This window comes from Argopecten irradians, chromosome 5 (genome assembly GCF_041381155.1).
Source record: "Argopecten irradians isolate NY chromosome 5, Ai_NY, whole genome shotgun sequence".
Taxonomy (NCBI): domain Eukaryota; kingdom Metazoa; phylum Mollusca; class Bivalvia; order Pectinida; family Pectinidae; genus Argopecten; species Argopecten irradians.
The window spans coordinates 30,199,921-30,215,006 of NC_091138.1; the positions used below are offsets into that span (position 1 = coordinate 30,199,921).

The 15,086-nt window shown below is 37.2% G+C and overlaps 1 protein-coding gene across 5 annotated transcripts in view; it reads right to left on the reverse strand.

Annotated features, from left to right (window-relative positions):
- The window catches only part of LOC138323494 (zinc finger MIZ domain-containing protein 1-like), a 146,036-nt gene that overhangs the window by 63,914 nt on the left and 67,036 nt on the right, over positions 1–15,086 (reverse strand). For all 5 annotated transcript variants that reach the window (XM_069268142.1, XM_069268137.1, XM_069268138.1 and 2 more), the window contains exon 5: positions 5,282–5,387. In XM_069268142.1, the coding sequence (XP_069124243.1) occupies positions 5,282–5,387 (106 nt within the window). The remainder of the gene's footprint in view (positions 1–5,281; positions 5,388–15,086) is intronic.

Sequence of the window (15,086 nt, forward strand, 5' to 3'; positions counted from 1 at the left end):
TGTGACCCAGATGTAGAATTAGCAGTAGATTACAGTCACCTTAACCACTCTGCCATAAAATGTGAAGGCCGGGCTATTTGGTAAAAAGTTAAGACACCTACTGTTCTGCCATCGCAATCCAGAGGTAGAAAGTTATCTACTTACCCACTAAGACTCAGAGGTGAAGGGCTAGTGGTAGAATATTGGACACCTTAACCACTTAGTCACTGTGACCAGAGGTGAAGGGCTAGTGGTAGAATGTTGGACACTTTAACCACTTAGTCACTGTGACCAGAGGTGAAGGGCTAGTAGTAGAATGTTGGACACTTTAACCACTTAGCCATTGAGACTCAGAGGTGAAGGACTAGTGGTAGAATGTTGGACACTTTAACCACTTAGCCACTGTGACCAGAGGTGAAGGGTTAGTAGTAGAATGTTGGACACCTTAGCCACTCAGCCACCATAACCTAGAGGTGAAGACCTAGTGTTAAAATGCCAGACACCTTTACTACTGCGCCACCTCAAACCCATACACCCTATTCATACCAAATACTTATATGTGTATCTTCACTATCTAGTGCCTATTTATGTTTTTGATTCATTGTGAAGAGTAAAAAAAAAAAGATAACTGAAAGCAGACAAAGGCTTTGATGGAAGAAAGATGGTGCATGACAAGTCAGGATGACTGTTTAGAGAGGTTGGGTTTCAGCCTTGGCAAATGCATCTGGCTTCTGATAGAATTAATATACATTGCATCTTGTGTTACATCTCTCTATATGAATGATTTAACTTCAGGAGGAAATGAAGCACTACTGAGCCAGGAAATCTATCAAGTGACCCTGGATTCCTCTGGTTTGTCATGTTTTGCAGAACTCTTGTGTGTGTATTATAACATGTTACAAGTGCACACTGCAGGCTGGGTATTGGGCCGACAGAGGGGGGAGCTAGATCTAGGGAACGGCAACATTGCAGTTTATGACGAGCATATACCTCCCCCTTCTCCATATACTTGAGAGTTTATACAAGAGCTCGGAATTCTAAACATCTGATACAGGAGCTAACTCGATCAAGCCAATTAAGAATGCTGTGTTTTCTACATTTTCTTTCGAACCTTGTCAAACAAAAGCGTTGTTGTATATAAAGATGGATGCCATTACTGTAGATATCTATTTAGATTGGGCCTTAATTCTTGTCCCACACTTGTTTTTTTATATACAATGGCATTCCAGCCTTTGAAAATAACCTCTAAATTCATTTTCACGTCGACAAAACTAGGTAGACTATTTTTTACATTTGAATAGAAATTTGTTCCCCACCCAGCTTTTTGCTTTTTCTTCGTTTTCAGTTTGCGGTTTGAATTATGGATTTGGAAAGTGAAGAGCGTGCTTGTGATGACTGGAGCAGTGAACGTTTTTATCTCTTAAACATTGTATACATGTGGTAGGCAATAGTTTCTCTTGCAAAAAAATTGATGATGGGCCAATTCTTTAGATAAGGAGAAAAGGTTAGTCTGTAAACAGTTCCCCCTACAATCGGCAGAGGTCACTTATTCTCAGTGCAAATGGTTCCGATAGTTTCCCGGGTAAACATTTTATTTTTAGGATAACATATATCAAATATCCCACTATCTGATACTTACAGATTTTGTTTTGTAAATTTCTGTTTACAATACGAACAACAGGTTACATTTCACTGTGTACTATCCATGCAAAAAATGATGTAAACAAAATAACACGGCAATCATACTTTATATCTGGATTATTTTTAGTTTTCATTCAGTAGAAAGTCTAAGGAGTGGTTAAAATGTCTCGACCCATTACCACTCAGCCTTGACCTCTGTTACAAAATCTATGGGGCCACGGTTGTTAAAATGTCCTGACATATTACCACAAGCCCTGCACCTCTAGGACGAGAGTTCAAATCCCATGTGGGGCAGTTGCCAGGAACTGACTACTGGTTGTTCGTTTTTCTCCGGGTACTCTGGTTTTCCTCCATCATCAAACCTGGCACATCCTTATATGACACTTGCTGTTGATAGGATGGAAAACTAAATGGCCATCAAAATCTATGTTGGTAGTTGCAAAGAAATGACTAAGTTTGGTGGTTTTTCTTCAGGTATTCAGGCTTTCTTCAACTTCCTACACCCTGTAAATCCTTATAAAATACTGAATATTTATAGGTTGTTAAGTGCTATTCTCTGAAAATGTAATGAATTTTATTAGTTTTCAATCTCTGTGTCATATAAAGTTAAAAAAAAAACAATTGACGTCTGGATCTGATGATTAAATGTTCTGATAGTGTTGTTGTTTTTAATTGAATTATTTTTTCTGGGTAGAGTGTACTAAAGTCAAACGAGCAATTAATCATATCTAAGCTTACAATGATTTCTCAAAAATAGGATCGTTTAGCTCCATGATATTGCAAAAGAGAAATCTATATCTACAGAACTATCGGAATAATTACATTGTCTGAAAACGCTTAAAATTGAAAAGAAAATAGATCTTTAGTGCATTTAAGTGAGAGAAATCAGTTTAGTAGGACAAGGTGAGAATCTTTCTCAGATTCAAATTAATCACCTTTTATTGTTATGCAACATGGAACAACACAATTTTTTTGAAAATGTTTTGGTGTCCAAAGTCATCTTTTCTTTACAAGTATAATCAAAATAAAGGATAATGATACTGAAGTTTTGTGTAGTCAGTGTATATAGATATGTATATGACTGATTTGAAATGACATCCTGTTATTTATTTCAGTAAAGATCAGCTGTGTACCTGTGTGACTGCAAGGTCTACCTGTGGTGTGGTGAAAGTGGTCGATGGCTTGTTTAACAGATCGCTGATGCTGCAGATACAGGCAGGTATCGGCTATGATTTACAGGACTCCTAATAGGATTACAGGCTTGTGATGGGGTATTAGAACCAATCGATATGATTATTGTATACTTGGCTACCACCTGAGTAAGCTAAATATAGCCGCACAGGTAACATCTATCATAGCATTCAACAATTGAACAAATCGTTTAACTACCTACGATGTTGTATAGTGGATCTTTAGTTACTCAGCAGTTTTGATTCTATAATAAATAAAGAATATTATCATTAGGAAGTAATGAGTGAAAGAAAACCAATTGAACTGAAAGGAAACCCAGTTGATTAGTTGAACACATTGTTAACTTAGACAATAGAAACCAAACTCCTCTTGCAATTGTATTTGGTTTACATCCTATCAACAGTCGGGGTCATTTAAGGACATGCAAGGTTTTGGAGGCCAACTTCAGGGAAAGCCAGAGTACCTGGAGAAAAACCACTGACCAGTCAGTACCTTGCAACTGCTCTATGTGGGATTCATATTTGCTAGCTCCCAAAGGTGCAGGGTTAACCGAGGTTCTTGTTTTTGAAGAATCGAAAGAACTAAACACTTCACTATTGAATACTAGAAAGTACATGTATAACAATTAAACTAACACCAGAAACAGAATCGAACATGTTCATATCAAACATAAAGATGAACAAGAACATTGATATTCAGATAATTAAATCATAAAGACTTTGATTCTCATAAGTTGTTTTTTTGCAATTAAACAAAGTTCCCCATTTTAAAATTCACAGTATGTGTCAATAGGAAATTCTGTAGCTGACCCCTTGTGCCCTTGGGACCTAGGACCACAAGTAGATGGCTGACTCAATTGCAAGGGGCCCAGTTGATGGCTGACTCCTAGGGACTTCTATATGACTGGCTCCTTAGGACCAACCTAGTAGATATTTGACCCTACGGAACCAATTAGATGACTGAACCCTTGGAACCAGTAGATGGTTGACCCCTAGGGACTCGATCAGTAGATGGTTGACTCTTAGGGACTAAGTAGATGGTTGACTCCTAGGGACTAAGTAGATGGTTGACTCCTAGGGACTAAGTAGATGGTTGACTCCTAGGGACTCAGTAGATGGGTGATTCCTAGGGATCCAGCTCAGCAGATGACCAATGCCTTCGTTTGCACCAAGTAGATTGCTCAGAAGATGACTGGCCCATTGGGATCCAGTAAATGGCAGCAGCCTAACCAACATATTGATTGATGTCATCAAACCTCACACCTACCTAAGGTAAGGCTTCATACCCATCCTTAATCAACATATCTAAGGCTAATGCATTGTCTCAAATATATCTTCTCCATCGGTAGATATATAAACCAATGACAGTGTCATCTGTTTCTATGGTGAAGATACACTGGTATTTATTATCACATAAAGAGATATTACAAGACTTTAATGAAAAAGAGTCTGGTAACCATGGTGACAGAGGACTTGTGGGAAATTGCTTAAAATGTTTTCATCAAAGACTGAGATAAAGTGTGGTGGGGCATTTAATGCCTGGTGTCATATCAATGTAATTGAAACATGCCGGCAGAGAGGCCAAAGCATTGCCTCATGGAAGTTGCTGCAATCAATTTCCATGAGCAGATTTTATGGATAGAGCCGAGGCCTTAAGTTATGAGGAGGAGGTGCAGAGTCTGATCACGATGCTTTATGTACTAATTACGACTCCTGCTCCGGCCCACTTTACGACAACAGAATGATGGCCTAACACATTAACCAATTGAAATGGTCCATACTCTGATTTTCTCCCTCTCGATGATCAGAAGTAAGGATTCCATCAATTATTTACAAATATGAAATAGATTTTAGCGATATTACTGTATGGGCTGGCTTGTTACTGTAGCCGTAATCTTTAAAAAGTAGACTTGTTTTATACCGATGACTCATTTTGGTCGGGCAGGGAGGGGGAGCGGGAAAGTAACTAAAAGAAGAAGTGTATTATTGATTAAAGTAACACGGATGACAGAAGAGTATGTGATTTGCCTGTAGTTTATTGTAAGCTTTTCTCCAAATGACATATAACGACATAGTTCGACATAGAGCTCGTAGTGTGGAACATAAAAGCACACACTGTGTTTATAACTGGGATGTAATAGTGAGTAGCGATTAAAGACCACAGATGACCAGGTATTGATCCTAGCGGGCTTCTGCTACTCTGACAGACAGCAAAATAAATCTCTGGCAAAATTGAATGATCTAATAACGTCCAGTCAATCCAATGAAACCTGCCCCAGCATTGCTATCAATAGACTTTCACATTCCAGGATTCAAGAGTTGTCTCTCTTTGTGTAAATTATTTCTTCAGAAAGATGATAAAGTTAATGAATTATGTTGTAAAAGGTTAATGAAACAGAATGAATTTGATGAAATTTTGAAACATTTTGAAATGGTGGGAGAAAGAGAAAAATGGCATTTTGATGACTTACCTGCAGCTTTTGAGGACAGTTTGTCTCGATGTGCTGCACATACTGCCAATAAACGGTATCCAAGGTCAAGGTCGTAGCCAGGCTGGGTAGATACTTGACTCACAACCTGAGTAAAACAGAACAAAAGTTAGCTAGACACAAGGTCAAAGGTTAGCCTGAGTGATTCATTACAAAGGAGAATGGTCGTAGTGTTGATGGATATTGTAAAAAGGAAGTCAGTGAAAAATGATCAAGGTCAAATGTCTCAAAGATTGGTTGATGTGAAAAGGTCAAGGTCATTACTAAGTTAGGTTGATACTTAATTCATAACCTGAAGAAAAGGGATGATTAGTTACAAAAGATCAATGTCAAAATTAAAAAGATTTGTTGATAACAAAAGTTCAAGGTTGAACCCATGTTGAGTGTATGTAGATCATATGTGCCACAATGCATGGAGTGAAAAGGGTCGATACAAAAAATCAAGGTCAAAAGCATGAGTTATTTTTTGATCATTATATATATGTAGACTGACAGGAAACAGGATGCTCCTTAGAGCACATGCTAGGTCATAGGTGAAAGGTCACAGGGAACAGACTCTGGGTAAACATTTCTGATAATAAGATAATACATGTACATAACATCGATATTTCATAAGCAAAGTGGTTGTCATGGTAACAACCAAACAAACAGTTTTCATTGTGAATTAATTTCTTTTTGTCATAATAACAAATATAACATATTTTTCCTGACTTGATTATGTGTCAAATTATAGACAGGTTTGCTGTCGTTGTCAATTGTACTTTGTGGTTTACCATACAGTGTATATTGTTACAATCTTCCATTTTATCAATAATAATATGAGAAATGTGTTGGCCGATCAGAAGCATCAGTGATCATGTTTAGATACAACAACCTGTTACTGCTGTATTGATAATGTGTACTGCCAGAGCTATACCGAGGAATCCATAGTACAGATAGGTAGGATTTTTATAATACCATCCTGACAGATATAAAGCAATCTGAACAGATCACATATGTTATTCACCGGGTCATTGATCTCATTTATCAGGTCTATTACTCCACAAATAATGTCTTCTCCTTTGACCACATTATTACTGACCGATTCCTTCTATGTTCTACTCCCTTTTTGCCCTTTCATTTCTAAACTTTTAGTTTTTTGAAATTGTATTTTTGATCATTTTAACTTTTTGTCCCCTTCATTTCTCATTTTTTTTCCTGAATTCCTTTAGTGACCCCTTATTTCTTGGTGACTTTATTTCTGGCCCCTTATTTCCTGGCTCTTCCTTTTTAACCCTTTATTCTACACCCCTTTTCAGGTCCTTAATTCTTGACCTTTTTTCTAGTCCCTTACTTCTTGACCTTTTTTCTGGCCCCTTATTTCTGACCCTTTGGTCTGGCCCTTTATTTCCTGGCTTTTTCATTCTGGCCCCTTTATTCTTGACCCTTTTTAGCCCCTTATTTCTTGAATTTTTTTCTGGCCCCTTAATTCTTTTGACTCTTTTTTCTGGTCCCATAATACTTGACCCCAGGTTCTGGCCCCTAATTCTTCACCCTTTTTCCTAATCCCTTAATTCTTGACTCCCATGTTCTGGCCCCTTATTTCCTGAATTTCTTTCTGGCCCCTTCTGTCCCCAAAATTTTCGAACTCCCTAACATTGACATACCAACTATTCTTTTCCTTTTTTTTCTGACCCTTTACCCTTAATTCTTGAACCCATTGATACTTCAGTCCCCTTTTTATGCTCATCACCCAACATGAAATAGTAGGGACATATAATGTTATTCATTAGATGTTTTATCTTCTTGTACGTATATCAGAACCCTTTCTAAGACTTTGCTTTATTCCTTATTTTCTCCCTTTTCTTGTTTATCTCATCGCTGGTTCAGTCCTCTGTCTTTTCCTCATAGATCACAAAATATATGTATAATTGGTACATAAATAGTACTGCCGGCTGGTTCTTGTTCCATGAATATATCCGAGAATTGTTTTAATACATGTATGTTGTTACAGGAGACTTAATTGTAATATAGTGTTTAAAGGTCAGTACATTTCAACAAGCTCTGGGCTAAGTGAGCTGTCCCAAATAATTGGTCAATATATATTGTGTGTATTTATTTCCAATAAGTTATTGCGATTGCGGAGTTACACAGTGTGTTTATTTAGCAGTCATTATAGTTAAATCCCATGAAGTCAATAGACTAGAACATCGTGTAAATATATCGGTGATATGATCACGATTTGTGTAGGTTAGTACCAGTAATTTTCCTTTGTCCCACTACAACGTGTGTACGACTGCTTGACTCGAACACAAGAATTACCGCGGCTGAATATCATGTGATTGAATGTTTTTTAATCAGCTAATATTGTCACCTGTAGTTTGTTTACCCGGTAAGAAATTTAAATACTGTACCTTTGTGATCTTTGACCTACATTCGCTAAAAGACTTACTTTTTAACCGCGACTGAAGAAAGCGGTATAAATAGACAACAAATAATCCCTTTATACATTAAATGAATCACGGTTTCTAGTAACAGTGGCCAACGCTCCTTTAAACAAGTACCTGTTGACATGGCCCGTCTCTCCACCATTCACTGACAAATTGGTTTTGGTATGGAGAGAATTTTCTTTATATCATATACCTGTGTATAACGGAGCAAGGTTTCTAAACAAGTCACAAAACCACATCTATGTAACGCGTGTAATAAATAAAAGTAAAATGTTTTTTTATGTTTTTTTTTAAAGAAGTCTTTTTTCAAGTTTCTTTGAAGAAAATATTTCTTTAAACGTTAAGATGATTCACTGATATCTCAGAAATGGACTGGGCATCGTATTGCTGGGGTTGTCAAGATTCCAATCAGGCTTGTACACTCGAACTGAGAATAAAGGACACCACAGAAAACCCATAAGCTTATATAATGACAGATTATACCACACTTAGGTGACTTCTCCCCAGGTAATGATGTATTGTGTAACATATAAAAAGATCACACATTTATTTAAATATATTTCATTTTCTCTCTGGCCAATCAAATTATAGATCTAAATGTACCAGTTTGATTTACCATATTCAATCCAATAAACGCCCTAGGTGCTTAAAATTTGGAGAAAATTGATGAGGTGTGATAACCTTTCACAAAATTAATTGACAATAAGTAAGCCACTAATCAATTTGCAAGGGAAATAAATATATATAGAGTACATGTATTCTAGTTTTCAGTCTGCATTTTAATTAAAGATTTAAATTCAGGACAAGAGAACTTGATACCTCTTTAACGAGGATGAGGGATTTAAGACTAAGATTATCTATGTCAAATACGATAATTCAATCTTTATTACATCATTGAAAGGATTTAGCATATTTAGCATTTATGAAATTACAATTTTAACCTATAAATGTTGAGATTTAACAGTTTATATGACTAAGATTATCTATGTACAAGGAGAATGGAGGAAAGCCAGAGTACACAGGAAAAAACCGACCGCAACATAGTGGCCAATAGTTGTAATATGTCGAAACACCTTAACAACTCAGTCACAGTGGCCTTTTCATACTAAATTCTAAAATAACACAGAAACCAATAACGATATTTCCATATAGATACATAATGATATTTATCCTTAATTGACATTTTCTCATGTCACATTTAGAACAAAATGTATCAGTTATAAGATCAAATAAATTTATATCTTTTAACAGTATACCATTCATATCTGATGTCAAGGTCGCAGGAAAAGATTCATTTATTGGCAGAGCAGGTGCATTGTGGGCCATGCGTTTCTATATTTGGGTATTTCATGTGGAAATGCACTACTAAAACTGTCTCGAGATGTATGGCGAGATTTTTGTGGAAATGGAGAAGATATATGCAAAGATAGATTACTTTGTGGATTAATGTCCATAGTGGATTAGGAGGAAATAGAAATTGTGTGTCGTGGTTACCGTGCCAATAATTGCTTGTCTGTCTGAGTCGGGCCAGACATGTACACCAAACCTTCTATTTTTTTACTGTGTACACACCAGACAGAAGAGATCTCTCTATCACTATTGGCCTGTACTCCTTAAATGTCTCTTTCTCCTCCAGAATTTGATAATGGAATTTGTGGAGAAAAGCAAACCAGCTAATCTGCCAGTGTTGGAAGGCATTAAAGCTGTCTGCTTGAGTTTTGTTTTCAATTCAGTCAACAAAACCGAGAAAGAGTCGGTCCTCATTAAACATTGTGCTTAACAATCGGGGACAAAAGGTCTTTGGTCAGTCAGTGGTCAGTCAATGTCGGCTGAGTGCCTCCAGGTGACATGCTAGGCTCAGGTAGTCCTAAGCCAGCACTATGTAGAAGTCCTGATAAGATCATTGTAATGATAACAGCGGGGAACATTTGTCACCTGGACGGCCACAAAGGTGAAAAATACACTCTAACAGACACAGAAATTCATATCCATTTTATTAGTAAACTGGGCGTTAAACAGAGTGTACTGTTGATCCTGTCTGGTTTATTGGGCTAGCAGGAGGGGGAGGCCGTTATTAAGGATTTATGATCCATGTACAGGTAAATCTACCTGTGGAACTGACAACAACATTATCACATCTCACACTTATCAACAACTCGGGCCACCATACATCTCACTGCTAACAAATCACTATTAGATATATATGTATACACAAAATATTACTTATGGACACGCCTGTCTCAGGTTGCCAACAAGCTAGATAGCATGCTTTTAAATACAAAGTATATTTACATTAAAGTATACAAATATCTGAAGATTTAGTATCATAGGCTACATTTGATAGAAATTATGCAGTAGTATGAGCCTTTGGTGGATTATTTCCCTTTGAATAGTCATAGGGTAAAAGTAATGTACTAGTATGTTTATTTGGTAGATTAACTCCTTTTGATAAATCATGGAACCATTTGGATACTGTAGTAGCTGGTGGCTTACTCAAAACAAACCCACTAAAAGCACAATCAAAACATCTAAACAATTATGATTCTCAGCCTTCTGGCCAACTATCATGGACGGTGTACTTCTTGGTTATGTGTAACGCTTTGTTTAAAAATGAGAAACAGGCCAGTCTTTGCTGATGTCACCTGAACAATGCAATTTGCGAAAGGTTTTTGTAACTTATTAACGCATTAGCTTTTATGCCATTGGTATCATGTCAATTTAATTGTGGGTATGCTTCTTTAAATTAGGCTCACTAAGTAACATTAATCGACAGTGATGCAGTATCAAATGTATTGGTAGTTTAGGGTCCTGGAGAGCAGTGGTTCTTTAGTAGAGAGTGGATCAGCTTGGGAGCAGTGATTGTTAAGCAGATTGGAGTTTGTCTGAATGTCCTGTTGTGATTATATTATGCCCAATATCTTGTGTATTCGCCAAGTACAATATCTATAACCCATAGAGGAAGAGTTAATAGATTTCCCGATTGTCAGACTAACAATACAACAGGATTTCTACCATGAATAATTGACGGAGAAAATTAATTTTTCCAGAATAGCTGAATAGTACATCTTCATCAGTGGTAGGATCGGCAATAAAACTTGGACCTTGTTCTGTTGCAGAAGAGCCCTAAGTAATAAATCGTGGCTCAATTGTGAGAAGAGCGTCAATACATGCTACCTGTAAACAAAGCAAGGCAAGAGTTTGCTTTCAGTGTAATTGTGTGCTCTATTCCTCGCCAATGCTTGTGGAATTGATTTTGTCTAATCATTGACGATGTTGATTTCGCCATTGTTCTGTTCATACAACCCCTCGCTTATTAAATGCATGGTTAAGCACAGTGAAAACGAAACAGTTTAAGTTTCCCACAATGCTCAGTGTTTGCTGTCTTCATTTGCAGCGTCAGTTAAATAGAGATGTAAAGGATGCTTAAAATGTGTCCGGATACAACACAGTAGCTTCAGCGTTGTGGTCGTCGGCAGTCGAGTTTCTCAACAGCGGGACTTTGACAGGTAGAAGCAGCTACCGGAAATAATATTATTGGCAAAGCAGTGTAATCAAGTTTGAAAATAAAATACAGAATACAGTAGTTGATTGCTTTGCAGGTATTGACGGAAAATGTGAATATTTAAATGTTATGATGGCTTTGTTACAGGCGCTGGACCCTGCAGCCATTAGCGGAAACCATAGCGATTGTGTATTCAACACCCTCACCATTGATCTCATAGACTGTCACTTCTCTGTAGGCTTATCACAATCAATTAGACAAACATCGCTCTGTCCTAAAGCTGTAGTTAACATAATGATGGAGCTGTGCACTGCACACCAAGCCTCTGTCTACTTCAATAAAAACATTCACTGCACCTGATTGCTCCGTATGACTCTGCTAGTTTGTCAGGTCCTTTTTTTCCTCCTAATATTGACACTTGATTGTCAGAACTCCAGAATCTTTTGTAACTTCAAGGCTATAACTTTACATATAACTTGTATTTATGATGATCATGATACTTTAAGGACATGCTAGGAGAGAGTGTTGAATGTTAGAAATCTGAGTTCACAGAGCAAAAACACCAACCTACAGTCAGTGTCTGCAAAGTACTTCATATGAGTTATAATCTCATAATCTAAAAGGAAATATTGTAAAATGTCGGACACTTTAACCACTCAGCCACTGCAGACCCCTATCTTTGTTTCTTAATCTTTTTTAACAGTGGAATTGGAAAAGGCTATTTTCAACATATCTACAATTTCCATTTGATATCAGCTATAAACAATAAAGGGTTAATTGTATAAATACAATGCTTCAATCATAAGAGTGTTGTGGGAAGGGAGATAACTGAGACAGAACCTGAGCTGTGAAGCAGTGTTAGTGTGTGATGCTAGAGATCAGCGACTTGTGGGGCCACTGATACCTGACAGAGGCATCAAACAGGATCAGGGGCAGGCCATGAAAGGCCGAAACAACTGTGACTGAAGTGTTGAAACCAGTCTGTAACAGATATCTGTCATAATACAACAAAAGCCTCAACGTGTATACTTCTAATAGGATTTATAGCCCCAACGCAGGCCTCATGTTGATACATCACAAAAACATGTGATATATTTGTTTTAGATTGAATTCCGCTGAGGGAATTATAAATACTTCTGGAGAATTCCCTGTTGTCAATATTTAAATTGAAGTATATATATATTCTTCATAAGTGATAAGGAAAAAGTGGTATTATGTAACCAGGAAAATGATTTTCTTCTTTATTATCTTTCATCTAAGTGCGTATATGTGTTTTTGCCCGAACTTTAAAAAGAAAATCACATTCTCCAGAATGTATTTAAATTAAGAAGTTTCATTTTAAGAGCCATGTTCACTTTGGAATGTTTAGGAAGTTTTAATTATATCCTGTAGAAGTTTCTTTTTTTATCTCGATGATGATGAAGTGTTGTAGGTAGAACAGTTAGACCCAGTGTTCTGTTAATAGCATATTAAACCTGTGGTACTGAGGTAGAATTTTCAGTCCGGGATCCCCAAACTCTTGTAACAGTGCAGAGGCGAGCACTGTCATCATTAATATGAATGAGATGAAAGTCATCATCATAAGAGCGTTTTTTTGCTTGCTAGTTTAGAGTCTATAAGCTGATCGGGGAGGAATTCAGTGTTTATGAGGGGCTCTTACTTTTTACTTGTTGTAAGTCCCGCGTCTGAACACCAAGTAGAATTCCAATGAAGATTCGTGGAATGGCTCGAGGCATAAAAACATTACACAGAATTCCGTAGTGTAGCCCCTGTCATAACTCCCACCCATACTCATCAGCGGTTTAACATCCTATACTACAAAGTTTGGTTACTCTTTGATTATCTGCCAAAATCGTAATTACATGCACAAAACACTCCGACAGTATAAAATCTGTGATTGTTTTTTCTGTGTAGAGAAAATTGGGCGGTGTGTCTGGTACAAACCTCCAGGGAATCTGCTGTATAATAAAGAGTAACCCGGACACTGATGAGAAAGAATTCTTCCTCAAGTGAGATGACCACTAAGGTCAAAGGCTGATAACCTTGTATGAAAACCTTAACCCCTGCTATAGGTAAAACTTTACCCCAGTGACCCCTGGTGGCAGTATTCAAGGTGTTCCTACAAATTAATGAAATTACCACTAGCCCTCCACCTCTGGTTTCCAGTTAGAAAGCCATGCAGATAATTTGCAAGGCTATGGCTAGATTGGCCACCAGACCCTATGCTGTGTTGTAGGACTAGTCCTAATACCAAATTATCTCCCCTTAGTTTGAAACTTAGAATCAGAAGATGTCACAGAGACAAAAATAATCAGCCAAAATTTAGTGATATTTTTAACATTCTAAAGATTCGTGGCCAGTCTAGGCTATTGAAAACAGTTCAGATAACATCTTTTTGACCTGACTTGTATAATACTTAAAAGAAGGGCTATCAACTCTTGAAATGAATGACATTGACCTCTATTCTGCTCACATAGTCAAATATACTAAAATATTAAGACAGATTATCTATAAAGAAGAGTTTCAGAGACCTGATATTGGGCACATAGTATCTTGTGGATAAAGGCTACCAAATCAATCAATGACCTTTATTATTTTTTCAAGGTCAAAGGGGTAAAATATACAAAAGCCTTTAATTTTGTGGCTAGGAGGCCGAGAAAAACTAACATAGGAATGTATCATTGCTTGGAAAATTTGCTTCCAGAACATTCAAATTGATGACCTTGACATCCAATCAAGGTCACTTGGGGTCAAAGATGGGATTATTGAGTCAACAACCTGTTTGGCCAAAAATTCATGTTTTATTAATGTTCAAATTGTAAACCTTGAGTGTTATTCAAGCAGTCAAGGTGATATGGTCACGATGAAGAAGACATCAAGAACTTCTTCAATATAATCAAGAGTCCTGAAGAAGCAGATTGGCGGTGCAGGCCTGGTGGAGCTCTTGTTAATTTGATGCACTAGTGAGATCGCAAATTCTATGTATTTGATAAAACAAATCTTCCACACTTCCAAAGGCGCCAATATAATTGAATATTGTCATTTAATTTCCACCCCTTAAAACTATTGCAGTATTGATCCTGCATAAATATTTGATTGCCATATAGGATTTTGACCTACATAGCGCTGCGTTCATTTCATTGTAATTGCCGGGATGGGTAATTGACAGGCGGTTAGGCGAGCTAGTATTACAGCGAGATGTATTGATGTATATAAGAGAAGTAGCCAATCAACACTAAGAGTGGTGTGATGGTATTGTTCACTTGTAACCATTACGACCATCTTGCCACTGTTTATTTGGTGTAGTCAACTTCCTGGGGATGCGCTGTTGACAATACAGATAGATGTTCGCCAGAAAGAAGGTTAATTTCGTGTTTCCATATGCCTGATCACACCGTGATAAATGAGTGCTGAAGAGACGTTCACAAATAAATGATATGACCGAAGCCTATAAACCCTGTCCTCCGCAGCAATCGATATCATTCTCGGGAAAGTCATCGGCATCCTAATAAGGTTGTCGTGTGAGTGACCCCAAGTGTACTGTTCATCATTCGCTGTAGAGGACGTGGATTTAATGGTAACTTTATTTGCAGCTTTGACATTATTAAATACCTTGATTAAACAATTACCAGTAGGACGTCTGCGACTGTTTACCGCTGACCGTTTCCTGGTCATCAATCAATAAACTTATCTGACGTGTGATCAGCGGCGACAACAACATCCTCCTCCTGGAGGATTAATTACAAATTGATTAACATATATGATCTATGAAAACTGATATAGAATCTTATATACCATATCTCTTTATATGTTATTCTCCCTAGGCTAAGATATTTTGCTGAATAACACAATATCC